This window comes from Anser cygnoides, chromosome 27 (assembly GCF_040182565.1).
Source record: "Anser cygnoides isolate HZ-2024a breed goose chromosome 27, Taihu_goose_T2T_genome, whole genome shotgun sequence".
NCBI classification, from domain to species: Eukaryota; Metazoa; Chordata; class Aves; order Anseriformes; family Anatidae; genus Anser; species Anser cygnoides.
This window is the reverse complement of record NC_089899.1, coordinates 1,060,093-1,087,755: the sequence shown is the minus strand read 5'-3', so window position 1 is coordinate 1,087,755 and position 27,663 is coordinate 1,060,093. Positions and strand designations below refer to the sequence as shown.

At 67.7% G+C, this 27,663-nt stretch overlaps 5 protein-coding genes across 11 annotated transcripts; 3 read left to right on the top strand and 2 right to left on the bottom strand.

Moving 5' to 3' along the window:
- Window positions 1–33: 33 nt before the first annotated feature.
- Window positions 34–9,303, top strand: THOP1 (thimet oligopeptidase 1). The gene is made up of 13 exons (XM_066983667.1): window positions 34–191; window positions 990–1,193; window positions 2,297–2,445; window positions 2,947–3,054; window positions 3,674–3,776; window positions 4,051–4,211; window positions 4,597–4,732; window positions 4,830–5,196; window positions 5,475–5,676; window positions 5,788–5,974; window positions 6,350–6,478; window positions 6,763–6,899; window positions 7,036–9,303. The coding sequence occupies exons 1-13, from the start codon at window positions 176–178 to the stop codon at window positions 7,192–7,194; spliced, it is 2,058 nt and encodes a 685-aa protein (XP_066839768.1). The 5' UTR covers window positions 34–175; the 3' UTR covers window positions 7,195–9,303.
- LOC136787007 (inactive serine/threonine-protein kinase PLK5-like) lies at window positions 8,982–11,498 on the bottom strand. Of its 5 annotated transcripts, XM_066983668.1 has the most exons (8): window positions 11,096–11,496; window positions 10,683–10,790; window positions 10,415–10,531; window positions 10,185–10,314; window positions 10,002–10,089; window positions 9,840–9,935; window positions 9,553–9,757; window positions 8,982–9,454 (listed from the first exon to the last, which is right to left on the bottom strand). In XM_066983668.1, the coding sequence occupies exons 1-8, from the start codon at window positions 11,492–11,494 to the stop codon at window positions 9,248–9,250; spliced, it is 1,350 nt and encodes a 449-aa protein (XP_066839769.1). In that variant the 5' UTR covers window positions 11,495–11,496; the 3' UTR covers window positions 8,982–9,247. The 5 variants fall into 5 exon arrangements, with proteins under 5 accessions (XP_066839769.1, XP_066839770.1, XP_066839771.1 ...); XM_066983669.1 differs by lacking the exon at window positions 9,840–9,935 and having other exon boundaries at window positions 11,096–11,498; XM_066983670.1 differs by lacking the exon at window positions 10,415–10,531 and having other exon boundaries at window positions 11,096–11,491.
- Window positions 11,499–12,549: 1,051 nt separating this feature from the next.
- Window positions 12,550–17,620, top strand: ADAMTSL5 (ADAMTS like 5). Of its 2 annotated transcripts, none has more exons than XM_066983955.1 (12): window positions 12,550–12,799; window positions 13,941–14,010; window positions 14,092–14,252; window positions 14,584–14,644; window positions 14,724–14,832; window positions 14,953–15,080; window positions 15,169–15,292; window positions 15,722–15,805; window positions 16,207–16,370; window positions 16,454–16,679; window positions 16,878–16,972; window positions 17,063–17,269. In XM_066983955.1, exons 1-12 carry the CDS (start codon window positions 12,732–12,734, stop codon window positions 17,126–17,128), a joined length of 1,356 nt encoding a protein of 451 aa, XP_066840056.1. In that variant the 5' UTR covers window positions 12,550–12,731; the 3' UTR covers window positions 17,129–17,269. The 2 variants fall into 2 exon arrangements, with proteins under 2 accessions (XP_066840056.1, XP_066840055.1); XM_066983954.1 differs by having other exon boundaries at window positions 12,551–12,799; window positions 16,901–16,972; window positions 17,063–17,620.
- Window positions 17,621–18,197: 577 nt separating this feature from the next.
- LOC106048227 (CTD small phosphatase-like protein 2-A) lies at window positions 18,198–20,734 on the top strand. 2 transcript variants are annotated; one of them, XM_048055267.2, is made up of 8 exons: window positions 18,198–18,723; window positions 18,796–18,871; window positions 18,942–19,034; window positions 19,239–19,301; window positions 19,419–19,498; window positions 19,578–19,704; window positions 19,797–19,892; window positions 19,972–20,730. In XM_048055267.2, the coding sequence occupies exons 1-8, from the start codon at window positions 18,335–18,337 to the stop codon at window positions 20,032–20,034; spliced, it is 987 nt and encodes a 328-aa protein (XP_047911224.2). In that variant the 5' UTR covers window positions 18,198–18,334; the 3' UTR covers window positions 20,035–20,730. The 2 variants fall into 2 exon arrangements, with proteins under 2 accessions (XP_047911224.2, XP_047911226.2); XM_048055269.2 differs by lacking the exon at window positions 19,239–19,301 and having other exon boundaries at window positions 19,972–20,734.
- A 324-nt stretch (window positions 20,735–21,058) lies between these two features.
- PCSK4 (proprotein convertase subtilisin/kexin type 4) lies at window positions 21,059–27,639 on the bottom strand. Its single transcript, XM_066983737.1, has 15 exons — window positions 27,418–27,639; window positions 26,458–26,562; window positions 26,206–26,301; window positions 25,912–26,040; window positions 25,183–25,259; window positions 24,963–25,051; window positions 24,165–24,337; window positions 23,790–24,002; window positions 23,470–23,570; window positions 23,033–23,136; window positions 22,800–22,917; window positions 22,408–22,587; window positions 22,003–22,127; window positions 21,574–21,693; window positions 21,059–21,476 (listed from the first exon to the last, which is right to left on the bottom strand). Exons 1-15 carry the CDS (start codon window positions 27,622–27,624, stop codon window positions 21,121–21,123), a joined length of 2,193 nt encoding a protein of 730 aa, XP_066839838.1. The 5' UTR covers window positions 27,625–27,639; the 3' UTR covers window positions 21,059–21,120.
- Between the last annotated feature and the right edge of the window lie 24 nt (window positions 27,640–27,663).

Here is a 27,663-nt window from a genome sequence, read left to right as displayed (position 1 = left end):
GGGGGGGGGAGCGGCGCGGTCCTCCGCGATCCCAGCATGCCCCTGGCGCGGCCGCTCTGCCCCCCCCGCCGCCCGTCTCGCTGCCCGCGGCACATGCTCGGTGCGCGGGGCCGGCCCGGCGTCCTCGCGGCCTCCTCGCGGCCTCGGCGGCGGCAGCGGGGTCCCGGAGCGCGGCATGGCGCCCCCCACCGGTAACGGCACGGGGCCGGGGGGCTGGGGCCGGGGGCTGGCGGGGGCTGGCGGGGGGCACCGGGGCTGGGGGCACCGGGGGGGTCCCGGTAAGGCCGAGGGGGGGGGTCCCCACTAAGGACAGGGTGTGTGGGGGGGTCCGGTATGGGCGGGAGGGTCCCGGTGAGGTTGGGGGAAGGTCCCGGTATGGACGGAGGGAGGCCCGGGGAAGGTCCCGGGGGGTCCCGGTAAGGACAGGGGGGTCCCGGTGAGGCTCGGGGGAGGGAGAGGGGGCAGTGAGGTGAGGCCGGGAGGGGGTTCCCCGGTAAGGACGAGGGGGGTGTTCCGGTGAGGCTGGGGGGGTCCTGGGAAGGACGGGCAGGGGGTCCCGGTGAGGACAGGGGAGGGAGCCCGGTATGGGCGGGAGCGTCCCGGTAAAGACGGGGAGGGGGAGCTGGTAAGGACGGGGAGAGGCTGGGGAGGGTCTCAGCGAGGGAGGGGGGTCCTGGTGAGGACGGTGTGGGGAGCCCGGTAAGGTCAAGGAGGGGCATTCCGGTGAGGACGGGGGGGTCCCGGTGAGGACGGGGGGTCCCTGCCGTGCTCCAGCCACCCCCAACCCCCCGGTCCCAGCGGGGCAGGCGGCAGGTTTCCACCACCGAGCCCTCCTAACCGGGAGGGTCCCCGGTGCCCCCCCCGGGATCTCCCCGCTCCCCCCGGGAAGCTGCCGGCACCGTCTCCGTGCCCGGCCTGCTCCCGGCTCTCGTCCCGGGCCGCGGGCGGCCGTGTCACCGGGGCGGGGGGGTCTCTCTGCGCTTCCCCAGGCAGCGTGGTGGACAGCCAGGCCCCGCGGCTGGTGGCCGAGCAGCTGCGCTGGGACCTGAGCGCCGAGCAGATTGAGCGCATGGCCGCCGAGCTCACCGAGAGGACCAAGGTGGTGTACGACCGCGTGGGCGCCCAGGAGCGGGGAGAGGTGTCCTACGAGAACACCCTCAAGGCCCTGGCCGACGTGGAGGTGGAGTACACGGGTACGTATCCGGAGGACGCGTGCTGGCTTTCTGGAAATCTGCGTCTTAATAATCGTTTTTTTTTTGGTTTTTTTTTGGGAGGGGGGCTCCGCGCTGTCGTCTCTTTCTGTCTCCCCGTGAATCCCTCGCTCTCGGCGGTGTGTTTTCCTTCCAGTTAATGTTTACGCGGCTAGATACGAGTACAAATAAAAAAAAAAAAACGAGATCTGGAACAGAAACGTGAATCTAAAATGAGGCCGGCGCCTTGGCAGCGCCGCTGCTTTGGCAGCAGGAAGGTCTGCGGGGCTCCAGCTGGGTTTTCAGGGCTGCCTGCTCCTTTTTACGTCCGAGTGCATTAGCAGGAAGGAGGAGTCGTGCGTTGGCAGAAATCTGAGAAATCTACAGCTTTTCTCCAACTCCTTCCCTAAGGCAGCGGATAAATATCTGCGTCGTGTCTGTCCGAACGCTGCTGTCAGTTTAGGGGTTATGTGTAAAGCAACGTGATGGTTTTTTTGGTCGGTGGTGCGGGCTTCAGCTACCTGACGCCCGCTCCCCTCCTGCTGCGTGGAGGGAGCTGGTGCCCGCAGGGCGGCGCCTGCCTGCTGCGGTTGTCTTGCTCGAGGCCTGGAGGCAGGGAGCGTTTCGCTCTGTTCGCTTCCGAGATGAAATCAGCCGGGGCAGAGCTCACCTGGGGCACGGCGGCGTCCGAGAGGCGGCTGCAGCGAGGGCGCGCCCCGGTTCCCCGAGGGATGGGGACACAGCGGTGCCGTCTGCGCCGTAAAAGCCTTGTGGTTCCCCAGGCAGTTGGTAGCGGCGAGAGAGCCGGGGCCTCACGCGCATGAAATTCATGCAAGTTTCATGCGGAAGACAGAGCGTAGAGGGAAACCGCTGGGCAGCAGCAAGGGCAGCGAAGGAGGGGGGTGCGGGCTCGGTGAGGGGGGGCTCCGGGTTTGTCTGAGGGCGGCAGCTCCCTCGCTCTCCCCTCGCGCGGGCAGCTGGCTCAGGCTGCGGGGCTGTCAGACGAGCCCCTAATTAACACCTTCGCCGCGTGTGCTCCCACCTGTGGGCAGTTCTGCATCGCGCGGCTCTCGTTGCCTCTGCTGAAATGCCTGCTCTCTTTCCAGTCCGCCGGAACATGCTGGACTTCCCGCAGCACGTCTCTCCCTGCAAAGACATCCGCGCAGCGAGCACCGAGGCTGACAAGAAGCTCTCGGAGTTCGACGTGGAGATGAGCATGAGGCAGGACGTGTACCAGAGGATCGTCTGGCTGCAGGTGTGCGTGCTGGGGAGCAGGATGCCTCCAAGCGGGGATCAGAAGCCTCTTGGAATTACAAGCGGTCCTATTCCCTTGTCCCAGGCCCTAGAAATAAACGGCGCAGGGTCTGGAATTGGATAGTTGTATGCTCCAGCTTTTAGTGAGAACTTTGGGGTTGGGATTTGAGGGCTGTGAGAGCTGGGGGGTTGGGATTTGAGGGCTGTGACCCCCACACACACACCCAAAGTCTCGATTCTTCCTTTGGTAAAAAGGCAGAAGTGACCCAGCCTGCCCTGCTCAGAGAGGGGCTGGGTAATGCCCCAAAAGGAGCTTTAGCGTGGCATAAAGGTGAGATGTTTAGAGCAGCCCGATAGAATTAATGCACCAAAGCCTTAGCGTGGTGTGTTTCCATCTGCTCTGGGCCGCTTCTGCAGCCCACGACTCTCCCCAGCCCCCTGCAGAGCTGTGCGGGGGCACCTCATCCCGTGGCTTCTTGTGCTCATGGGTTTTGTTTTCCAGGAGAAAGCGGAGAGCGCTTCGCTGAAGCCCGAAGCAAAGAGATACCTGGAGAGGCTGATCAAACTGGGCAAGAGGAACGGGCTCCATCTCCCTGAGGAAACGCAGGAGGTGAGACCACAGAGCTCAAAGTAAATGCGTGTGGAGGACGCCTCGCAGGGCTGGTGGGGCAGCGTAGCCTTGGAGCAGAGAGGCCTGAGGCTCGCTCCTGATCCGTGTGACCTTGGGCACGCCGGGCGATGCCTCCCTGCCCCTCTTTTTCCCTTCTCTTGGGTGGGGATAACGTCACGCCACGGGGCTGACATCGGGAGCCTCCGGCTCCCGAGAAGCTGCAGCAGCAGGCGTGGGGGCAGCGGGGAGGGCATCCCCCTCGCGTCTCCCTCTTATCGTGGCTCAGTGAAGGAGCCTGAATTAAAAACAGAAGAGAAAGCGAGATGAAATGAGGGCAGGGGAGGTCGCTGCTGAAACACCTGCAGCTCCTGAGCCGGCAGGAGGTGTTCGGGACGGTGCTGAGGTGGCTGCGTTCCCACCAGGTGGGATCAAAGGGAGCCTGTTCCAGCCCGAGAGCTCCGTGCCTGCGTGCAGTTAATTCTGCAGCGTTGCAGTTGAAGAAAAGCCAAGTGCAGACCAGGGGGCGACTCAGCAGGCAGGCTGCTGGCTGGGGACCATGAACGGCGCCGCTTGACTTTCCCATTTGGACTGACTTTTTCTTTTTTTCTATACTTTAAAGAAAATCAAAGCTATTAAGAAAAAGCTGAGCGTCCTCTGCATAGACTTCAACAAGAACCTCAACGAGGACACCACCTACTTGCCCTTCTCGAAGGAGGAACTAGGTACGGAGCCCTCGGGCTCATTTCTCCTGGGCTTCGGGGCCTGGTTTGTGCTGCAGCTGAGCCCACCCCGTTTTGGGCCCGACGAGGCCACCCAGGGGCTTTTCTCTGCTCTAGGGTGGAGGTAAAAGAGGGTGTTCCTGCAGCGTTCCTGCAGCTGTGCAGGAATTTAAGCCCTGGGGTTGCTCTGGCCAAGGAGCAAGAGCCCGTTCTGTGCCCAGAGCTGGTATTTCGGGAGAGGCTTGGGCTCTCTGTCAGCTGCGTGCTCTTTTCTCAGGGGGGCTCCCCGAGGACTTCCTCAACTCCCTGGAGAAGACAGAGGACGGCAAGCTGAAGGTCACCTTGAAGTACCCGCACTATTTCCCTCTCTTGAAGAAGTGCTACGTGCCTGAGACGAGGAGGAAGGTGGAAGAAATGTTCAACTCCAGGTGCAAAGAGGTAGGTGGCCTCGCTGCCTGCCAGCAGGGCCCGAAGGAACGCCCGCCAGGACTTTTCCCTGGGCAGATCTCGTCCCGTGGAGAGAAGCCTCAGTGCCCCTAGCTCCCTGGGAAGGGCGATGGCATCCTCGGGGAGACGGAGACCTGCTGCTTGTAGAGTCCTCAGAGCTGGGGAGGAGATAAAGAGTTAGGGCAAGCTGTGACAGCTGGGCCTCGCTCAGCACATGCGGGAAGGGGTTGCCTGGCTGTGGTCCTGTGAAAGACTCTGAATTTACCAGGCGCTGAAGGGGGCTGTTCTGGGACTTGTGCTGATTTCCACGCCGGGGCTCGCGCTTGCTTTCTTGTGTGCCCCGTTTCGTGCTGAGCTTTGCTCCTTCACGTTGCAGGAGAACTGCCTGATCCTCAAGGAGCTGGTGGACTTGCGGGCTCAGAAAGCCAGCCTGCTGGGCTTCAGCACCCACGCGGACTTTGTGCTGGAGATGAACATGGCGAAAAGCAGCAGGACGGTGGCCACGTTCCTGGGTACGGCGCCTGGCTGCGGAGGGGAGACGTGGGCTCCGTTGGGCTGGGGGGGCTGCTCTCACACCTGGTCCCCAACCTTCCCTCTGTGCTCTTCCAGATGAGCTGGCCCAGAAGCTGAAACCCCTCGGGGAGAAGGAGCGGGCCGTGATCCTGGACCTGAAGAAGAAAGAGTGCGAGAAGCGAGGGCTGGAGTTCGACAACCGCATCAATGCCTGGGACATGCGCTACTACATGAACCAGGTGGAGGAGACCAAGTACAGCGTGGACCAGAATCTGCTGAAGGAGTACTTCCCCATGCAGGTGGTCACCACGGGCCTGCTGGCCATTTACCAGGAGCTGCTGGGGCTCACCTTCCACCTGGAAGAGAAGGCTCAGGTGTGGCACGAGGACGTCCAGCTGTACACGGTGAAGGACGCATCCTCCGGGGAGACCATCGGCAAATTCTACCTGGATCTGTACCCGCGGTGAGGCCTGGGGCCAGCCAAGGGAGGGAGGAGGAGTGGGACAGGAGCCTGCCACGCGCCTGGGGAAGAGAAGGGGGTGTCCCACTCCCCGCTGCATGGTTGTGGTGGAGGGAGGGTTGCAGACACGGGCAGGGCTGTCCTGGGAGTGCTGGCTCTGCGTGAGTCACGGCACCGCCAGGGGCTGCTGCTCTGGGCAGAGCTCGGGGCCCTGCCCGGGAGCTCGGGGCTGGCTCCCCGGGATCATCCACGGAACAGCCACCTCTTTCTTCCCGGCCCAGGGAGGGGAAGTACGGGCACGCAGCCTGCTTCGGCCTGCAGCCGGGCTGCCTCCTGCCAGACTCCAGCCGGCAGATCTCGGTGGCTGCCATGGTGGCCAACTTCACCAAGCCCACGCCGGACGCGCCCTCCCTGCTGCAGCACGATGAGGTGGAGACCTATTTCCACGAATTCGGGCATGTCATGCACCAGCTGTGCTCTCAGGTGAGGCCCGGCAGGGGAGGGGTTTGTTACCTTTCTCCGTTGTGCTCCCTTTTGGGGGTTAAGTGATGCCCTGCTCTGAGCCGGCTGTGCTGACGGTCTGACGTCTCCTAGGCGGAGTTTGCCATGTTCAGCGGGACGCACGTGGAGCGGGACTTTGTCGAGGCACCGTCGCAGATGCTGGAGAACTGGGTGTGGGAGAAGGAGCCACTGCTGCGCATGTCCAGGCACTACAAAACTGGAAGCCCCATCCCCGACGAGCTGCTGGAGAAGCTCATTAAATCCCGGCAGGCAAACACAGGTGGGAGCCGGTGACGAAGGGTTTTGGGGAGCAAAGGCTGCGCGCTGTTCCCAGCAAGGACAGAGCCTTGCCTTGGTGTCCCCTGCTTGTGGGGACAGGAAGGGGGACCCTTAGTGCCCTGGCTGGTCACGATGGTTAGGGTAAAGGCTTTGTCTGTGGGGACAGAGGGCTGGGAGGAAGGAACCACATCTCCTCGCTGTTAACCTGGGAAGCCCAAAGGTGAGGTGACAGGAGGTGCCCAGGGAGGTGCAGCTGCGGCCTGAGCGGGAGCTTCTGGACGGTCTGGTCCGGGGAAGTGGTTCTGAAATCGGGTGTGGGGAGAACTGGGAGCCCTCGGGCCCCCGGGCCTCAGCTCGCCTCCTCCTCCCGGAACAGGGCTGTTCAACTTGCGTCAGATCGTCCTGGCCAAGGTGGACCAGGCGCTGCACACCCAGACGAAGGCTGACCCCGTGGAGGTGTTCGCCCAGCTGTGCGAGGAGGTGCTGGGCGTCCCCGCCACCCCAGGTACGCGGGGCTCTGCTGAGGGTCCTGCTCACGCAGCGGGTCCCTTTCAAGGCCGGGGCCTCGGGCTGGCTCAGCGGGGCTGGGTTTTGCTGACTCCCGGAAGAGCAGGGCTAAAACCAAACGAAAATGACTGGGAAGTCCTTCCCTGTTTCCCCCGTCACTGCGAGCAAGCCGACACAGTGCCTGCCATGACACATTTACAGCCCGGAGGGCTTTTTCCACGAGCAGTTCCAGCAGCCCTTCCCGTTAACGCCCCCCTTCCCTTCCCTTCCTCTGCTGCGAAGGTACAAACATGCCGGCCACCTTTGGCCACTTGGCTGGAGGCTACGATGCCCAGTACTACGGCTACCTCTGGAGCGAGGTGTACTCCATGGACATGTTCCACACGCGCTTCAAGCAGGAGGGGATCATGAACTGCAAGGTAGGGGGGGCGACGTCCCGCGGGGCCGGGCTCGGGGCTCACCGCGGGCGCTGCCTCCCCTGGCTGAGAGGTGGGAGCGGGGAGCAGCGAGGCGGGCGGGCGGGCGTCCTACACGCACCCCTGTCTCTCCGTGCAGGTGGGTATGGACTACAGGAACTGCATCCTGCATCCCGGCGGCTCCCTGGACGCTTCCGACATGCTGAGGAAGTTCCTGGGCCGCGAGCCCAAGCAGGACGCCTTCCTGGCCAGCAAAGGACTGAAGGTGGAGAGCAACTCGCTGCCTTCGGCCTGCTAAGAAACTGCTCCGGCCCGTCGGCGTCGAGCCAGCTCCTTGTCTATGACACCCGGTACATCCCAACGCGGCCAGGGCCAGCCCCGCCGGGAGCTGTTCCTCCAGGATCCTGCTCCGAGGGCCAGGGCTCTGCAGTGACAGCTCTGCAAAGGGAATTAAATCCCCTTTGTCACCCACCCACCCCCCAAAAAAGGGGATGGGGCTGGCGCTAGCCCCCCAAAATTGGCTGAACTTTGAACCCGGTTTCTGCACAAGGGTGAGTTTCAGCCTCATCGTTAGCCGGGGAGGAGGGTGAGAGGAGGTAGCAAACCTGAATCCCTGTTTTAAGAATCCTTGTTTTAAATTCCTTCTTTTTAACAAACGAGGCTTCCCCCAGGGCTTGGCTTGTTTTGTGCCCAGGGCAGACTTTGAGCACAAAACAAATGGCCGGAGGGAGCTGTGTTAGGAGCCTGGCTCTCCCCGTCTTTGGGCAGCTGTGGAATAAAGAAGGGGAGACCTTAAAAATGGTTGCATTTACCGGAACGTCCTGCCCTCAGCCCCTCAAACGCCTCCTGAACAAGGGGTCCGCTGTGCGTGGCTCTTGCCTTTGGAGCCGCTGGGCCCCCGGGGCCGTCTTAGGGCAGCTGACGGACGCCTTCTGGGCTCAGGCCACGGCAGCAGGGCGTGCAGCTATTGCTGTCACCCCTAAGCCAGGGTGGGACAGGGGTGGGCCGTGGAAAAAAAAGGAAAAAAAAAGCAGGCGGCTTCAAACAAGGCAGATGCCTGGGATAAAAATACCGAGCGGGCGCCGTGCCAGGGCAGGGACCGCCAGCGGCCGGGCTCTGGGTGCAGCGCCGAGCCGGGGGCCAGCAGCCAGCCCCTTCGCCGGCCTTGGGAGCAGCCGGGGGCTTCCTGCCCCCCGCCCCGGCCACGAGAAGGCCCCAAAACCGTGCCCGGGGGTGCAGGGCCCGTGCCGAGCCCCCCCCTGCTCTGAGCTCACAGCCCCAGCGCTGCCGTTCCTGGCGCTGCGGTGCCCAAGCTCCTGGGGCTGCGAGTCTGCAGCGCTGAACCCCGGGGCGGAGGCTGATTTCTGGCTTTGCTCCTGGGCCTGGGCTCCTGCTTTTCGTAGGAACTGCAGGGAAAGGTGCACCTCTAGGGCAGGGGGAGGAGGGCAGCTTCCCCGGAGAGCTGAGGACCCCCCCCAGGGTTGCTCCCAGCACCCGTCAGTGAGGGGTTTCTCCTCTCTGCCGTAGGTGGTGGGCACCGAGGGCGGTCCTCACCCTCCCTGCCTCCAGCCAGGCGCCCCGGCTCCCCTTTTAGGTGATTTTTCTCCCCGTTCCCACCCCACCTCCAGCCTCGGGCTCGCTCCGTGCCAGGCACCTCGCGCTGTCACCTCCCTCCCCGGCCCCCCGGGTGACGGGGCAAGGCCGGGGCCACCGGGGTCACCCTGCGCTGACGTGGCCGGGGCCCTAAGCAGCGAAGCGGCTCCGTGGTGCCGGCCGGGGCCGCCGCAGGCATCTTGTCTTTCCCCCCCCCTCTCCGTTTTAGACATAGGCGAGCGTCCCGGGGGCTGGCCGCTGCCGGGGCCACGCTGTGGGTGTTTTAAATGTCACGTTTTACTGAGCTTTCAGGGTTTTCTTTCAGCCCTCTTCTCTCCAGGGAGAGAACTGGAGAGGGAGACTGCGCACTTTTTGCTCCCTCCTGCCCCCAGGCCCCCACTAACGCCGTCCCTCCCCCCCCGCCCCGGTAACTCCTGCTGGTGCCCGTGCAGGGAGAGGTGCTGCCGAAAGCTGCTTGCAGGCAGAGGGGGGGCCAATTCTGTGCCCCCCCAGGGGGTAAGCGCTGCTCTTCTCGGGGCTCAACCCAAGGAACGGAAGCTGTCCTGCACCAGGCTTCCCGGAGCTGCACCTCGTCCCCGTCCCCTTGTCCCTGTCCCCATCCCGTCGGGGCAGAGAGGTCCCGTTGGTTGTTTTTCTGTTTTATTTTTTTCCTGTTAACCTTTTCTAAGGGCAAACTGGTGTGTGTGTGCCGTGCGTACTGGTCCCGTCCCGCCCTGCTTGTTCCCATGACTGGAATTTTAGACGGTTCCTAGCACTAATAAAGGTTTTCCCGAGCGGATCGCCGCGGGGCTGAGCCCCGGCCCAGGAAGCTGCTCCTTGGGGGCCGGGGGGCTGCGTCCCAGTTGCTCCCAGCGCCGCGCCAGCGCCGCGGCAGCTCCCCGCAGCAGGCAGAAGACGGGCACCGCGCGGCAGGCGTGGGGCGGCAGCGAGTCCGGCGTGAAGCCCTGGGGGGCGAGAGGCGGCCATTTCCCACGGCCTCCCCATCTGCGGGGGCCACCAGGGCTGTCGTGTGTCCCCCCCCCAGCCCCCCCCAGCCTTATACCTGGGTGAAGAAGCCGTGGTCCAGCACCTCCCCGAGGCTGGCTCGTGCCGCGGGCTCGGGGACCAGCAGGCGCCCCAGGAGGGCTCGGGCTTGGGGCGAGAGGCGGGCGGGCAGCGGGTACTGCGCCGCGCGGATGCGCCCGTACAGCTCCTGCCGCCCCGCTGCCCCGAACGGGAACGGGGGGCTCCCCGTCAGCACTGCGTACCTGGATGTGGGGGGGGGTCCGTCCGGGTGCTCAGCGGGGCCAGGAGCACCCCCTGCCCTCCCGCCGGGTCCCCCCACCTTACATGACGCAGCCCAGGGCCCAGACGTCCGAGGGCACGCCGTGGCCCTTGCGGTCCACCACCTCCGGGGCCATGTAGCTGGGCGTCCCGCAGAGCGCCCTGCGGGAGGGCAGGATGAGCCCCGCGCCGTGCCGGGACCCCCGCCCGGCTCAGAGCCACGCTCACCCCCAGCGCCGGCCGCCCGCTGTCTCCTGCCGAGCCAGCCCCAGGTCCCCGATCTTCACCTGCATCCTCTCGGTCACCAGCACGTTACCTGCGGGGTGGGGGGGTTTGGACGTCAGCCGAGCGGGATCGCGGCTCGCCCAGCACCGGCCCCGCTCGGCACCGGCCCCGCTCAGCGCCACGCACTCGGCTTGAGGTCCCGGTGCACGACGCCCTGGCCGTGGAGGTAGCGCAGCCCCGCGATGCCCTGCCGCAGGTAGTACCGCGCCTCCGGCTCCGTCAGCGTCCCCCGGGCCCGCAGGATGTCGGCGAGGGACTGTGGGGACAGAGAGAGGGGCTGCTTTGGGGCCTGGGGCTGCCCCCCAGCAGGGTTTTTCCCCCCCACCCACCCACCCTCGGGGCCGGTTCTGGCTCACCCCCCGGCCGCAGAGCTCCAGCAGCAGGTAGAGGTGGCCGCGGTCGGCGAAGTGCCCGTGCAGGCGCACGACGTGGCGGTGGCACAGGCGGCCCTGCAGCTCCCGCTCCCGCTCCACCTGCAGCACCCCGGGGACCCCTGTGCTCGGGGCTGGATGCGGGGAGACCCCCCCCCCAACACACACACACACAGCGCCCTTGGGGAGGTGGGGATGGGAAGCGGGGGCAGCGTGTGGGGGGCTCCTGGGGGCTGCTCCCCTCGGCACTCACCCTCTCCGCGATCCCCAGCGCCGCGAGCCGAGCCCGTGGGATCACCTTGGCGGCGTAGACCCTGCCGCTGGCCACCTCCGTCAGCCGGTAGCAGCGCCCGAAAGCCCCCTGCGGGGACACCGGGACCACGGAGCACGGGGCCAGGCACCCCCCCCGGGGGCGAGGCGAGGAGCGAGAGGGGGCAGCGGGGAGGACGCGGGCGTTGGGTGCCCCCCGTGGCGGCATCCTTCCCCTGGGCGGTGGTCGCGGGCTCCTGCTCTGCCCTGGCTCCGTCCCAGCGCCCTCCCTGCCTCAGTTTCCCCTTCCCCGCGGCGGGGTCAGGGGACGTGGGGGCGTTGTGCCCGCGGCCGGGGGCTGCTGGGGGCTGCTGGGGGCAGCGGGATGGTGCCGGCGTGGGGCCGGCGGGCATTTACCTCCCCCAGGAGCCGTCCCCGCCTGAAGAGCCTCCCGCTGCCCTCGTCGGCGACGTAGCGGCCGGGCAGCTCGCCCCCCGCCATCCTGCGCTCGTCCCTGCCGCGGGGACACCCCTGGGGACACCCCCAGGGACGCCCGAGCCCGGCCGCCCTCCTCCTGCGCCACCGTAACCGCTTCGGCTCCGGGCTGGCCGCACCTGGGGCTGCCCCGTGGGGTGCGGGGATGCTGCGGGACCCGGGGGGGGGCACGGCCCTTTGGGGGGGGGGGGCACCCAGCACCCTGGGCTCTGCCACCCCAGCGGGACCCGGCTCGGGCCACCAGGCTGGGACAGAGCCCCTGGGGACGGCTCGCGCCCGGGGATTTGGGGATGCCGTGGGCTGGATGCGGCCCCTCTCCATCTGCCCCTTTCCCAGCTGTGGCCGGTTTGCCCCCCCCCCCCCCCCCGGCACCCCAAGACCCCCCCAGGGTCCTTGGTAACCCCCCCCCCCCCAATACCCCAGACCCACCCAGACCTCTCCAACAGGTCCCACGGCAGCTGCTGGGTGCTGAGCGGGGACCCAACCCCCAGGAGCCCCCCTCCCACGTATCGGGAGGGTCCTGGAGCAGGATGACGCCAGGGGCGGGGGGGGTCCCATCTGCTTCTCCCCCCCCCCCCCCCCCATGGGGAGGATGGGGGTCCTGGGGTCCTGCTTGCACCGTGGGGGGGCTGCACCCAGTCCTCCCCCCCCCCCCCCAGCACAGGGCTCCCTGCCCGGCGCCTGCAGCTGGGCCTCGGCTGGGGGGTTCGGGGGGGGGCTGGCGTGCGGCCAGCACGGGGGCTGCCAGCAGCTGTGGCCCCCCCAGGGACATCCCCAGCCCTTAACTCCCTGCGTGCCGAGCCGTGCCGGTGCGCGCGGCGCTGTGCAGCCCGAGAGGGGTCACCCTGGAGGGGGGGGGGGGGGACGGGGGGGACAAGGCCACCCAAGGGCCATCGTGCTGAGGGGGGGGGGGGGGCTCAGCTCGCGGCTGCGTATGGGGGGGGGGGGGCTGAGGCTGCTCCCCCGTGCGCATCCCCTTCGGTGCCCGCGGGGACGGCCGGGTCCCCTTCCCGGCACGGGCGCTGCTGGCGCCTTGCCCCATGGAGCCACGGGGCCCCCCCCGCCCCCAGATTGCTGGGTTGGGGTCTCCGTGTTTATGGGGGGGGGGGCGTCTGGGTGCTGGGAACGTGTCCCGCTCGCGTCCCCCGGCTCACGCCAACCCCGCCGTGCACCGGATCCCGCGTCGCCTCCCGCAGCCCCCAGGGTTGGGGTCACGTCCGCCCCCACCCCGCAGCCCCACCGAGCCTGGGTGCCCCCCCCGGCTCGTCTCGTCGTCCCCCCCCCCCCGGCAGCCTCGTGCGCCGTGGGCCCCCAAGGGTTAAGCGTGAGATTGGGGAGGGCTGGGCGCACCTTTGGGGCTGGATATTAATAACGCGGCGGGGAGGGACGGGAGGCGAGCGGGAGGGGAGCCCCGGCCGGCCGCCCCGGGGAGCTGCGCACGCGATGCCCGCTCGTCCGGGGGGGCCCCGCGCTGCCGCCCACCCTCCCGGCCCCACCGCGGGGCCACCAGGCCGGGACTGAGCCGCCAGCACCCTTGGGTGCCAAAGCAGGGCGAGGCATGGCCGTGCCGGGGAGCCGGGGCGGCTTGGCACCCCGTGCCCACCTCGGGGGACCCCACGGCGCTGGGTAAGCCCCCGCGTTCTGCTTCACCCCTCGTGGCCTCTTCCCTGCTCTGCCTGGGGGACTTGGGGGGGGGGAGGGCTGTGGGACCCCCCCGCTGCCCCACGGGCACCCAGAGCTCTGCTTTGCCCCGGGGAAACTGAGGCACGTGGCGCCCACCCGGTCCCGCGGCGTCACCAGCCCCTCGCTGGGCTCCGACCCCCTCCCCAGAGCCATGAGCCGCCCCCCAGCCCTGCCGAAAGATTTGGGGGGCTCGGGGGCCCCGCCGTGCTGCTCCCAGCCCTGTGGGTGCTTGGGGGGCAGGAGGGGATTTGTGCCCCCGAGGCAGCTTCGCGGCCCCCAGTCCCCGTGGGCGCAGCTCGGCAGGAGGAAACCGGCTCGGCGGGGGGATTCCCAGACACGGCCCCTTCCCCGCCGCGGGGCTGGGGCCCCCCGCACCCCTGTGCTGGGCAACGCTGGGGCCACGGGGTGGTCCCGAGCCTATGGGGTGCTTCGGGGCCACGGGGCGGTTTGGGGCCATGGGGTCGTTCGGGGCCACGGGGTGCTCGGGGAAACCGGGGCGCTTGGGGGCTGCTATGGGGGGTGTGGGGCTATGGGGAGCTGGCAGGACTGGGGGTGCTCGGGGTCAGGCGTTTGGGGGGGGGGGGGGGGAGGGCATGGAGCAGGCCCCCGGTACCCCTCGCCCTGCCCACGCCGGGCCGGATCCGGATCCTGCCCAGGGCGCGACACTGAGTCACGGCCCCGCCGCCGCCTCCGCGGCGCAGGTCTCATCCTGCCGCCGCCAGCCCCGGCAGGCAGCGGGGCCGCGTGGGGCCGGGAGGCACGGCACGGCCCCGTGGCTGCCGTGGGGCTGCGCCGAGCCCGCTGCTGTAGCGAGCACGGCGTCGCCCACGCGGCTGCGCCCACCTCGGCGGCGCCGTTCAGGGGATGGAGGCACCGCACCCTGCGCCCCCGGGACCCTCCTGCACCGGCTGCTGCGTCTTGACTCCCTCCTGCCTCCTTCTCCCTCGCCTCGGGGTCCCCGCGGGGCGCACGGTGGTGGCCGCCCCCCTCGGTGGCACCGGCGGCCCCGCTGCCGGGACGTGGGGCACCCCACACGCTGCTGCTGGCCCCCAGAGCCAGGGGCTCAGGCTCTCCGCTCCCGCAGGCGCCGGTGGCTGTGGCGGGTGCTGCTCCTGGCCTGGCTCAGCCTGGGCTGCGGCATCGGCACCGCGCAGGTGAGGGCGCAGGGGCACCCCCGGGCTGGTCCGACCGTGCCACCCCAGCCCCGACCCCAAATATCCCCTTCCTTCACGCAGGGCTCAGCCCCGGAGGTGCTGGTGCGGGGCCCCGAGCCCCCTGCCCGTGCTCGGCCTCGCCGGCAGCTGGCTCGGGGCGCCTGGGGGCCCTGGGGACCCTGGAGCGCCTGCTCCAGCTCCTGCGGGGACGGCGTCGCCTTCCGCGCCCGGAGGTGCCTGCGGTGAGTGGTCCCCGCGGTGTCCCCGCGCGCCCGGGTGCCATCGGGGCGCAGCTATGCCACCGCTTCCAGGCGTGCTCCTGCAGCTCCCGTCCCCACGCGGGGCCCTGGCCCCGTTTCAGCCTCGTCGTAGGGCGGGAGGGACGGGGAAGGCAGGCGGGTGCCGGCTCCGGTCGTCCCCAGACGGCCCCATGCGGGACATCGCGGTCCCCGCTCCCGGCCGTGCTCCCAGCCAGGCCATGGCTCGGCATCGCGGCCCCGCAGAACGTCCCCAAGGGGACACGGGGCTGCTCGGGGTGGCTGTGCCCCGGCCCTGCTGATGCTGTGGCCGCAGATCCACCACAGAGGAGCCGTGCACGGGAGACCCGCGGCAGTACCAGCTCTGCCAGCTCCAGGTGAGCGTGCCGCGGCGCGGCACAACCCCGCGGGCTCCGTGCTCCTGGCCCCGTGGGCTCCATCCTGCCGCTCCCGCAGGGCTGCCCCGGGGGCTCGGTGCCTTTCCGTGCCATGCAGTGCTCCCTCTACGACGACAAGCCCATCCCGGGCACGCAGGCCCGGTACCGCTGGGTGCCCTTCTACGGAGGTGAGCCCCGGGGCAGCGGGCGCAGCACCACCGGGATGCCCCGGCCGTGGTGCAGCCGGGACTGGGGGCTGCTGCCACCCCCAAAACCAGCGTCCCCTCCTTCCCTTCTGGCTCCGGCAGCCCCCAACGCCTGCGACCTCAACTGCCTGGCCGTGGGGCACAATTTCTACTACACCTTCGGCCGGGTGCTGGACGGCACCCGCTGCGGCCCCGACTCCCCGGAGCTGTGCGTCGGCGGGCACTGCCTGGTGGGTGTGCGAGGGGACGGGACCCCCGGGACCACCGGGACCCCCGGACCCCCGGTCCCTGCCCTGACGCCGCCTCTCGGCTCCTCAGAGCGTAGGCTGCGACGGGATCCTGGGCTCGGGCGCGCGGCCCCACGCCTGCGGCCGGTGCGGCGGCGGCCAGGACGGGTGCCTCTTGGTGCACCGGCTCTTCCAGGGCACGGAGCCCCCCTCCGGTGAATGAACCATTGCCCCGGCCCCCTCCATGGGTGAATGCTTTGGCTCTTGGCTCCCCTGTCCCCCTGTCCCGTCTGTGTCCACAAAGCATCGCCTGGGTCCCTCAGGACCTTTTCCAGCTCTCCCCAGTCACATCTGGGGGGATCTCTGGGGTGTCCCTATGGTCCGTGGGGTCCCCATGGGTGTTTGGGGGTCCCTGGGTGCACCCAGGACCCCTTAGTCCACGTCCAGTGCCCATGGGGTGCCTGGCCAGGCTGTGGAGACGATGACACCCATGAGGGTGCCCCACATGTCCCAGCGAATGGGCCCAGTCCCCTCCCACCACCCCGTTGTTCACCCGTGCGGGGGTCCCAGCCCTGGCACCCCCATCCCCACGACGTCCCCTCGGCCGTGCCCGGGCTCTGCCCTGACTCCCCGCCCGCCACCAGGTTATTTTGGGTACGTGAACGTGACCAAGATCCCGGCTGGGGCCACCAACATCAGGGTGACAGACAAGAGCCGCAACTACCTCGGTAGGACGCGTCCCGTCCCCTCCCAGTCCGTCCCAGTCCGTCCCAGTTGGTGCTGGGAACAGGCCTGGGGCACAGACACGGGTTTCGGGAAGGGCTGAGCTGGAGTGGGGCCGGTGCAATGGGGCTGGGCCGGCTGCCATGGGACCAGCACCAGGTCCCCATCCCCAGAACCCTGTCCCCGATGCGGCCGGGACCCCGTTCCCTGGGGGCCTGGGGAATTTTGCACATCAGGGTTCGGCTCCAGCTCGGGACCGAGGCCAAGCCTCACATGAAAGCAGATTTCTCCCCGGCACACGCTGCCCTCCCGGGGGCCACCAGCACCCGGGCAGCCCCCACCCTGCCCGGCCCAGTGCGGGGGTCCCGGGGCCGTGCTCGGCTCCTGGACACGCTCCTTCCCGCAGCCCTGATGACCAGCGACGGGCGCTACGTGCTCAACGGGGACTGGTCCATCGCCTGGCCGGGGCCGTACGAGGCGGCTGGCACCCGGCTGCTCTACGCCCGGACCCCCGACGGCACCGAGAGCCTGGAGGCTGCGGGGCCCACGGACGAGGATCTCCACGTGCTGGTGAACCCCAGGGGTGACGTGGGGCTGCAGGCAACCGGCCCCGGCCCCGCCGGTCCCCTGAGCTCTGCCCCTGCCTCGCGCAGGTCCTGCTGCAGGAGCCCAACCCCGGCATCGAGTACGAGTTCTGGCTGCCCCGTGGGCACCCCCAGCCCGGTGACACCAGCCCCCTGCGGCAGCCCCAGCCCCGGGGGGCCGGCAGCCCCCCGCCTGCAGAGCCCCCGGCCCCCACACCGCCCCCCAGGACCCAGGGCCACACCACAGAGCCGCTGCCACCGAGAAACCCCCCTGGCCGCGGCGGGGCTGCCGCAGGTGCCTGCACCCCCCCCCCCCCGGGGTCCCCCGTGCCCTCCTGCAGCCGCGGGCGCTGCTGTGGGGAGGGACCTGGGGAGCCTGGGGGGGGGCCTGAACGTCCAGAGCTTGGCGTTCTCCCTCTCTCCTTATGGGACAAGGCCCCCCCACCATTGAAGGGGGAGGTTTGGGGGTGCCACGTCCCCTCTCCCCACTAAGCTGCTGCAGTTTTACCGCCGCAGGGCGATGCGGGAGGTGCCGGCCGCCCAAGGGACGCTCCCAGCGCATCCGGCACTTCTGCCAGAGCGACTTCGGTGAGCACCGGGGGGGGGTCCGGGCGGGCTGGGGGGGGCGCGATGCCAGGGGTCGTGCCCAGCTCAGGCCGCCCCACGCCGGCCCTGCAGTCTTCCAAGCCCGGATCCTGGCGCGGCGCTCGGTGGGGCAGGAGACGCGCTACGAGGTGCAGGTGAAGACGCCGTACCGGCACCGCTTCCCGCTGGTGCCGCGCGAGTACGTCTGGGTGCCCGACGCCTGCGGCTGCCCCCAGCTCCTGGAGGGCCGCGAGTACCTGCTGATGGCGCGGCGCCACGTCAACTACGAGCACACGCTGAACCGCATCCTGCTGCAGCGCGACGGCTACGCGCGCCCGTGGTCGCCCCGCGAGGACCGGCTGGTGCGGGAGGCAGTGCGGCACTGTGCACAGCCCCGGCCGCCCTGAGCCCCCGGCCCCATCACCCGGGGGGTGGCAGCGGGATCCCGGGGGCCACGGGGGGGCCGGGACCCCTCCTGCCACGCAGCGGGTCCCTCTGCGGCCCTTTGCAAGGCCATGGAGGGGCCAGCACCCCCCGGAGCCCCGTGCTGGGCACCTCGCTGTCCTCAGGGGTGATTTGGCTGCAGGGGGGGGGAGGAGGAGGGTGGTAATTTATTTTTTTTTTGCAGAAAATAAACCTATATATCCTTCAGGTGCCGTGTATCCCTTTCCTGGCTAGAAGCAGAGGGGGTGTCCCTTGCGCTCCCCACTCCGGGGTGCCATCCGTGTCCCCGTGCTGAGCCCCAGGAGCAACCAGTCCCCATCCCTGTCCCCATCCCTGTCCCCATCCCCGTCCCCATCCTGTCCCCGTCCCCGCGATGGAATCCCGCCAGCCTGTGCCTCTCGAGGCCGGGGACCTGCCGCTTATCTCTCTTCCGTTGGAGGCGCGCGGGTCCTTCCCCGGCCGTAACCCAACCCGGGGCTGGCTGCGCCCCGCAGGGCCCGTGCGGGGATGGGGTGGGGGCACCGCAGGCTCAGCCACCCCCTGCGCCGTGCCGTGCGCCCCAGGGGGCCTTTGGAGCTCTCCCAAAAAAGCCGGGGGCTCCCCAGGGGGGGCAGTGGTTGATGGCCGAGAGCCAGAGCTGAGCTGGGGGGGGGACTGGGGCAGGGCTGGGCTCCCCCAGCTGGTCCCAGTACAGCCTGAGTGGCGCCAGGTGCTCCGACCGTGGGCAGGGGCACGCTGGGGTGATTGGGGGCAGAAAGGTGCCCTATAAAAGCGCCCCATCCCACCTAGATTCCTGGGTGGGGGCTGCTTTGTCCTTGGGGGGTCCCCAAGCGTTAATCAGTGCCTGGGGCTCTGTGCTGGCAGCTTTGGGCACCCTGAAGGTCCCCCCCCACCCCATTTGTCTGTCCGTCTGTCCTGGGGATGGCCACCCCCCGGGCAAAGAGGCCCCGCAGGGAGAGCAGTGGGGACCTGGGGCTCTCGGCCACCAAACCCCGGGCTCGCCGGCAGAGAGGAGGGGATGGGGGCAAGCGTGTGCCGGGTCCCCCCCCGGAGCCTGTGACCCCTGGGAGGCGGCGGCTGACCAGGCTGCAGTTCTGTGGGGAGCGTGGCAGCCTGGCGTCCCCTTCCCTCTGCCCAGGGGAAAGGGGTGAGCCCCTCCACCGTGGGGTAGTCCCTGCGTGGGGAGGGGGGCAGCCCTGGGCCGCAGAGCTGGGAGCCCCCCAGAGTCCCCCATCGCAGCCCTGCTATAAGGGAGCCTACTTCTCGGGGCTCCCTGCGGATGAGTGCCAGGACCCCGCTGTCCCCAGCCTGTGAGTATGTTTGGGGGGGGGGGGTCTCTGTGGCCCCCCTGCATTGCCCAAGCTCTGCCTTCCTTCAGCCAGGCCGCTCCCCGTGCCCCCTACGCCCGGCCCCCGCAGGACCCGCAGCACCCCGGAGCACACCCTGGTCCTGGAGCTGGTGAGCTGGGGGGTTTTGGGGGGGGGTCACGGTGCTGGGGCTGGGCCTGACGCTGCCTCCTGTCCCGCAGGAGGGGACCCTGGTCTGCTCCTCCGTGCTCGCCGGGCGGCTGCCGGGTGCCGTGGCCTCCTTCACCACCTCCTTCCAGGGCGATGCCTACAAGGTGGGTGTCCTTGCGCTGGGGTGGGGGCCGCAGGGGGCTGAGGGTTTGGGTCCCGCGTCCTCCCCTTGTAGCCCCAGGGGCTGAAATCCCAGGGGAGAGGGTGGCCGGGGTCCCCTGGGGCGCTGCTCTTAGCGGGGAGCTGGGTGTCAGGACTTGGGTGCCGGCGGCTGCTCGGGGCTGCCTGCAGACGCTGTTCCCTCGCAGGTCCACGTGCAGCTGCGTCCCCACGTGCAGCAGTTCCTCGAGAGCCTTTCCAAGACCTACGAGGTACCTGGAGCCCCAAATTCCCCGGGGGTCTGCGTGGAGCCAGGCGGGGGGCGCTGCTGCACCGGGGTGGGGAGGGCTCGGGCAGCCTGCACAGGGGCTTTCATCTGCTCTCCCCAGATCTTCATCTTCACTACAGCGAAGCAGGACTACGCTGAGAAGATCCTGGATGTGCTGGACCCCAAAAAGAAGCTGATCAGGTGATGGCCTTACAGAAACCCTGCTGGGGGCACTCCTGTGGCCGGGGCTGCTCCCCATGGGTTTTGCATCCCCCTGCAGGCGCTGCCTCTCCCAGCGGGACTGCCTCTGCGCCCACGGCTGCTACTGGAAGGATCTGTCCCTGCTGGGCAGGGACCTGGCCAAGACGGTGGCCCTGGACCACACCATCCAGGGCTTCCCCTCCCAGGTACCGGCAGCGCTGGCTCTCGTGTCGGGGGGTTCATTTGCCCTGTGGCCGCAACGGCTGCCCCGTGGCCAGCGCTCGCCCTCTCTCCCCAGGCTGCCAACTGGATCCCGGTGCCGAGGTGGTTTGGGGACCCTGGGGACGAGGAGCTGCTGCGCCTCATCCCGCTGCTGGGACAGCTCTGCCAGGCGGTGAGGACGGGGCTGGGGTCCGGGATGGGGTGGTGCGAGCTTTGGGGCACAGACCTCCCCATCCCCGTCTCTCCCCTAGGACGACGTGCGCACCGAGGCGCAGCAGCGGCTCCCACGCTGCAGGCTGCCCGCCGAGGACTAGGACAGCCCGCGAGGAGGGGAGCGGGATGGGGAAACCCCCCCCGGGAGGGACCCTGGCTTGGGGGGCCAGCGCTGCCGTGGGGAAGCCTTGCTGCAGCGCGAGCAGCGCTTGGCCGTTGCCCAGAGCTCTGTAATGTCCCGCCAAGGGGTGCTTTCGCGGATGATTACGTGCTTGGACAAAGGTCTTGCTCTCTTCGTTGCCTCCCAAGTCCGCCTCAGCTGTGCAAACACGCTGAGCCCGGGGATGGGTGGCTCAGCCCGCTGCCACCCCGCGATGCCACGCGGGTTCGGGTCCGTGCCCTGGGCAGGGCTGCCCGCAGCGGCCCCGCTGCTGCCGTTCGGTGGCCGGGCCCCACGCAGCAGCGATGCCCTCGGGAGGGCCCCAGCTGGCAGCGCTCCCCGCGCCCGCCCCAGCCCTGCCCGGTGCCGCGCTGCGTGCTGGGGCGCAGCTGCTGCCGTGCTGCTGCCGGCCCCGCTGGGGCAGCCAGGGCCGAGGGCGTTCGGCTCCGCAGCGTGGGGCGACCACGGGGTGCAGCAGCCAGCCCCGGGCACGTTTCTGAAGGCTGCTGACAAGCAGGGCCCCGCTGCGCCAGCACCGCGGAGCGGCGGCTCCCAGTCCGGCTCCCTCTCCCCTGCCGAAATCTGCGTGGGCTTGCGGCTCAGCCAGCGCTGGAGGCGCTGGACATGTTTACTCGGGCGCAGCTGTTTGGAGGGAAGTCACATCTCCTCCTCCTCCTCTGCGCCTGGGAAAGGGCGTGGGGCTCCGTGCTCGGCCACGCAGCCCGGCCCAGCTGGAAATAGCTCCCTCGCAGCAGCCAGCCTGGGGGCTGGGTCCCCAGCGCCGTGCAAATCCCCGGGGGACGCAGGGGACAAACCAGGCGGGGGGTGGGGAAGCCACCGCTGCGTCCGTACCCATGCACGGAGCTGGATATGGAGCGGGGTCAGCGCACAGCTGCCGGCGAGGAAAGTCACCCTTCAGAAAGGGCAGCCCAGAAGGGCAACAAAACATTTATTCAGAAGGGGGGGCAAGGACAGCTCTGTCCTGGGCTGGTGTCCTTCCGTCCCTCCAGCCCAGGGCCAGCAGGTGCTAGCTGTGGAGCCAGCCAGCGTGCACGACCTTGCGGTACGTGACGCAGAGGATGGCCAAGAGGACCAGGCTCCCGCAGATCAGGAGGACTGGGAGGAGGTCCCCGTGCTGCCCGTCCTCGGGGGAGAAACCCGGCAGAGGGGGGCAGGAGCGGGAGAGCTCGTCGAAGACGCGGGCAGGGGGGCAGGCGGTGCAGTTGTTGGCCGAGGCGCCCTGGCACGTGTAGCAGGAGGGGTGGCAGCCGGCGCAGACCCGGGCTGCGTTGGTGGAGGCGGCTCCCTGGGTCCGGCCGTAGGAACGCGGCGGGCAGTAGGGCAGGCACAGCTGCTGGTAGGCGTAGAAGGAGCTGCCGCACTCTGCAAAAGGATGGGGCCATGAGCTGGGGCATGGGGCCACCAGGAGCCGGGGGCACTGTCCCCTCCTGCCCAAAGGTGTGGCGAGGGGCGCGCTCACCCTCGCATGCCCCCTGCGCGTCCCGCTTGAGGCACTTGTCCACGGGGGAGGCTGCGAAGCGCCTGGCCGTCATGTCCTCGTCTGTGCCGTGCAGGTGCAGGATGAAGCTGCTCAGCACGCCTGGGGCAGGAGGAGAGGATGTGATGCTGGACGGGGGCTGCGTGTTCCCACCCTCCAGGATTTGGGGTGTGCAAAGCGGTGGGCGTGGGGCTGGAAGATCTGGGGAAAGCAATGCTCTCCTCCAGGCCCTGCGCTGAGCAGGGAGACCCTCAAACTGAGGATATGTGGCCCTGCAGAGGGGGCTCTGGCCAGATCCTGTGTCTAGGAGGGAGCAGGGAGAGGAGGAGGCCAGCCAGGTGCTAACCAAAGGGGGAGAACAATGGGGCACTGGGTGACACTGGTGAATGGGGTTCATCCCCTGGGGCCCACCTGTGTTATAGGCATCGCCCTTGTTCTCTAGCAGCAGCGTCCAGGTCCCATTGGGGTCCTCATCCCAGAAGTGCGTGGACATGAAGGTCCAGTCCTTGTAGCCCTGCTGGCTGGTGTCGTACGGGCTGGGGGAGAGGAGAGTCATGGGTGAGAGGCTGGATGGAGGCTGCAGACCAAAGGGGCTCTCCGTCACCCTGGTTTTGGTGTAATGGGGCATTGCCAAGACTTGGAGCATGCCCTAGGCATGCTGAGCCCGATCCCCGTGGGTGCCAGAAGGAGCTATTGCAGTGTGGGGACGTCTTCAGGCCCCAGGAGAGGCTGTGAGAGGAGGAGATCCCCAGCAGCTGCTAAGTCTCTGCACTGCAGCATTCCCATCATGAAATGCTCCCTGCGGAGCGCCCTCACCGCACGGTCACCAGCGTGGACGTGGTCCCCATGGGGCTGGTCAGGGCGAGCACCAGGTCCCCCCTGCGGCTGTAGCTCAGGGAGAGCTGGACCTGGACGTGCTCCAGCGAGCGGATGCGCTTGGTCCTCCCCGAGCAGGAGGAGGTGTCTGCGGAGACGGTGAGCTTGGAGCCGATGTTCCTGCCAGGTACAAGACAGGGTAAGGGCGTCTCTCCCCCCTCCATGGGCATCCTTTCCTCCACCATGACCTCTAAACACAGCCCTGCAGTGACAGCAGAAGCCAATTCTTGGGAGCAATGCCTGTTCCTGCACAGGGCACAGCACAGCTTTGCTCCAACAAAGCTCCTGCACGAACCCGCGTGCGGTCAGACCCAGGGGATCCTGTTCCTTACCGGGGGGCGCGAAGAGCTCTGACCGAGCACCTCCTCTGGGGCCGAGTCCCTGTCCACGCCTTGGCCAGCTCCACCAGCAGCCCAGCGTCCAGCAGCCCGTAGCCATAGTGGTGGCTCACTGCGAAGCGGAGGCCAGCCGAGAGAAGAGGGTTCGTGAGCTGCTCTGCGAGGGAATGGGGCCAGCCCGGGGCGAGCAGCGTGCGGGGCAGGCAGCGCCTGAGCCACGAGCTCACCCTTGCGTCCGACCCCGTTCACAGCCCAGTCTTCCGCCTGCAGGTGGGCAGGTTTGGAGGCCCTGACCACGAGGTGCTGCACGTCCCGCCAGCTCAGCGCCGGGCTGGAAGCAAGAGGAACTTTGGGGCAGAGGTCTCTGCTCTGGGTTAGCTTTTGAGGGTGAGATTTGGGAAAGTTAGCTGGCCTGGCCCAAGCTCCTCCCCAAAACCTTAATTGCCTAAATGGGAGCAACATCTCCTCCTGTCCCTGACCCTTCTCCTCCAGTGCCCCGGGAGAAGAGGCTGCCCCACAGCCCAAGGAGACCTCAGCTCTGCACCCCAAACCACCCTGCTAGCAAAGCAAAGTCCCTCCTCTTTGTCCCCACAGGGTCCTGGCGAGCACCGGGCGCTCCTTGGGGACACCCTGGGGACAGCCCCGTGGCCACCCCGGCACCTACTTGGCCTCCAGAGCGAGGGCGACCATTCCTGCAGCCAGCGGGGCCGAGGCGGAGGTGCCCGCGTGCTTGTTGGTGCAGCGGTGGCGCAGGTCGGTGGTCACCTGGGGGGGACAGGGGGCTCCTGGCACCGTGCTCCTGGAGCAGAGGGCAGGGCTGGCCGGAGTGGGGTAACCCCAATAAACGCTCCCGCAGGCTCTGCTCTCCTGGTCCCTCCATGCCTTTGAGGCAGGCAGTCGAATAAAGGTTCCCTCTCCCTCCCCAGGTACAAGGCAGGCTCAGATGAGCTGTGGCACCCGGCGCCTTGCCGGGGGGGCACTCACGATCTGCACCTCGCTCCTGGTGCTGCTGCTGTAGGTGGTGGTGAGGATGGAGGAGCAGGCTTCGCTGTACCAGGGCCGCCGGCCGCTGGCCAAGACGCTGCCCACCGACAGGGTGTAGATGCTGTTGGTGTACCCGTCGCAGTTGCAGTTGTCGTAGTTGATGCCGCCGTTGCCCGAGGCCCAGACGAAGATGGAGCCAAGGCCCCCGCGCCCCTGGCAGAGGGAGAGGCAGAGGGGGCTGAGCAGGGCTCCTTGCACTTATCCCATCCAGCCTGGAGCTTTCCTGCACCCCCGTGAGGACCCGGCCCCCTGCAGGCAGCAGCTCTGCTCCGGATCCAGCACCCCCGAGGACCCCAAGGCCAACGCTGCGCTTACTTTTGTCACCCCCCTGTAGAAAGCTTCCGCAGCCAGCACGCCCGGCCCGTCCACGGTCCGCCCGTCGTCCGTGGGGCCCCAGCTGGCGCTGTAGATGTGGATGTGCTGCGGGTGCAGGCCGAGGGCCTGAGCCTCCACGATGTCCATGATGGGACCGTCCAGCATCCGCACGCCTGCGGGGCCCAGCAGCGAGGGCTCAGCGGGTTCTGGCTGACCCCCAGCCCCACTCCTGGGTTCCCTCGGGCACCTTGCACCTAACCCTGCCCCACAGCATCAGGCTCCTGGGGGTCTGAGCATGACCCAGAGCTCCTTGTTAAGCCCAGCAAGTTCTCCCAGCTTTTAACCCCATTTGGTGCAGTTGCTTCTGCAGGGAACCGAGCCAGCGCGTGGTTGGTGCTGCCCAGCAGCGCTTCGTGCAGGGCATTAAGCCCCAGGGCATGTGGAGGAAGAGCCCTGCGCTGCTGCTGGCCTTGCTGCAAATCCGCAGCACCCTCTAGTGCTGTGCAAGTCTTCAGCTCCCCTCAGTGCAGCCCAGCCGCTGCAGGAAGCCCTCGGGGCTTTTACAGCTGGGAAACATCATCCAGGGGTTCACTGATAATGCCCAAAGCGCTGCTGCAAGCAGCCGATGCCTCAGAAAGCCCCCAGTCCCTCAGCCCCCCTGGTTCTGCAGAATTTGGATGGCGGTGAGGTCGGTGTCAGCCCGAGGACAGCAGGCTGTGAGGCTCACACTCCTCCTGGGTGCGGGAGCTGGCTCGTGATCCCCTCCCGCACGGCGCAGCACCAGCAGGAGCTGCTCACCTCCAACTTTTGCGTTGTACGCGATGCCCGCGCCGCAGATCTGGTTGTTGGCTACAGCTGCCACCTCTCCTGCGCAGCGCGTCCCGTGCCTGGGGGCAGAGTGATGGCACGAGCCATCCTCGGTGGGGAGCCGAGGGGCTGGCGTAGGCTCAGCCCTGGGAGATGTAAAATTCCCAGCACGAGAAACGATTTCCTCGGGCAGCCAGTGGAGAAAACTCACCGGTTCTCGTCCCAGGCATTGTACCTGGGCTGGGGGTCGGGGTCATTGCTGTTGAAGTCGTAACTCGCGAGGGGATCCTATTGCAAAAAGTGTGAGAATACCTCATGCAAAATGTGGCTGTGCCAGCTCAGAGCAAACACCTGGCATTTTTGGGCCATGAGGGTCACCCAGCCCAGAGCACCAAGGAAGCCCCCACACACTCAGCAACTGTTTTGGCTTCTCCTGAACCTGTTGGGAGCGGGATTTCACTAAAAGAGGGTAACTTTGTGCATCACTGGACTGCTTCAGTGTGCGTTCACAGGCAGTGAGAAAACAGCTTGGAGTCCCCTGGCATGCCACGGGTGAGTCTCACCTGCAGCGGAGCTGGGCAGGAGGAACCACAGGGGCACCGAAACCGTGCTGTTGTGAACAATAGCTGATTACGAATCACCTGTTCTTTTCTCTTTGCTCTCCCAGCGTGTGAGGGCTTACAAGCTTTACTTGCTTTGCAGCTTGCTGTAATTACATCTGCCTATTCTGGGGGCTTGAGCACGTACGCATTCTAACATTTCCTTGATGTAAGAATTCATTGTGGAGACACCAAGGCTTTTGATCCAGCCGCGGAGAGGCTGAATTCCCCCTGCGGAGTCCCACGGGCTGGAGAAAGGTGCCAGCTCCCTCCCACCCCTGCAGACAACACCCCGAGCTTCCCCAAGCCCTTGCTGCTTCGCCCCAGCGAGCTGTAGTTACGTAGTTGGCGGACAGGTCGGGATGATCCTTCTCAATGCCATCGTCCAGGATGGACAGCACAACCCCCAGCCCGGTGTAGCCTTTGCTCCAGGCAGCGAGGACGTTTAGATCAGGGTTGACGTCGTTGTTCTGGAAAACGGATTAGGATTGATCAACCAGGCCCGCACAGGCTGTGAATGTCCTTCAGGGACTCTCCTGCTGTCTCATCACCACCAGTATTAGTCCTGTTTCTGCGCAGGGCAGGTGCTTTGCTTAAGAGTATTGGGATTAGGCGAGAGAGAGGCAAAACCTCACCATGTACCACTGCTTAGGGAACCAGGGATCCGTCGGCACCACGCTGACGCTTCTCTTCACGCGCCTCTTTGCTGTTTGCTGCTCAAACCAGAGAACCTGGGGGTGAGGCAGCGTCGTCAGCCCCAGATGGGCACGGCCACACGCGCTCCCCTCGCAGCTCAGGGTGCTGCTGGTACGGCTGCATCCAAGAGCAGTGCACGAACTGGGATGTGTCGGCGGTGCCCCCAGGCAGCCCAGCAGCCCCCCCTCTACCTTTGGCTCCCTGGTCAGGCGCTGGTTCCAGCCCCAGTGCTTGCTTAAGGACTTCTGCCTGGTGCCGCGGTGCCTGAAGTGGTAGTAGGGCTCTCCCTCCAGCACCTGCAGGCGCAAAAAGCTGCCGTGAGGTCATTTGGAGCGGGCTGCCGGGCCGGGGATGTGCGTGCCGGCCCTGCCCGGGCTGCAGAGACAGGGAGGATGCAGCTGAGGGTATGGCAGGGGTGCTGTTAGGAGAGGGGTGCTGTGCAGGCTGGGGCTGTGCGCGCCTTTGGGCTCCCCCACCTGTGGTGTAGAGGCTGTCAGTACCTGTGCAGCCCTACAGGTACCTATGCAGCCCTGTAGGTACCCGTGCAGCCCTGTAGGTACCTGTGCAGTCCTTATAGGTACCTGTGCAATTCTACCAGTACTTGTGCAGCCCTACAGGTACCTGCACAGCCCTACAGGTTCTTGTGCAGCCCTATAGGTATCTGTGCATTTCTGTCAGTACCTGTGCAGTCCTAAAGGTACCTGTACAGCCCTATAGGTACCTATGCACTCCCACCAGTACCTATGCAGCCCTATACGTACCTGTGCTCTTCTACCAGTACCTGTGTAGCCCTATAGGTACCTGTGCAGCCCTACAGGTACCCATAGAGCCTTATAGGTTCCTGTACAGCCCTACAGGTACCCATACAGCCCTATGGGTTCCTGTCCAGCCCCATAGGTACCCATGCACTCCCACCAGCACCCACGCAGCCCTATCGCGCTGCTTTCCTCCTCACATTCCCCTCCCCACGTCAGCCCACCGTAGGCGGCTTAAAACCCCCCTAACCGAGCCCCTGCCTCCGCCACCACACCGGTGGTAACACCTCCGCCACCACACCGGTGGTAACACCTCCGCCACCACACCGGTGCCGGTGCACGGGGGACGAGGCGGGGGCTGCGGGGACCGGGGGGTCCCCCACCCCGCAGCCCCACCTGGCCGAGGCAGAGCAGCCCATGGCGGTGAGCCAGCCCGGCGGCCTCCCGGGGCCCGGCCGCCACCCTCACGGCCCAGCTGCCCAGGTAGACGCGGGGCTCGGCGGCGGCCAGCAGCGACCCCAGCCCCAGCCCCAGCCCCAGCCCCAGGCCCAGCACACAGGCCCAGCACCAGGCCCAGGCCCGGGGGCCCGGCCTCGCCGCCATGGCCGAGCGGGCGTTGCCATGGCGACGGCGGCGCCACCT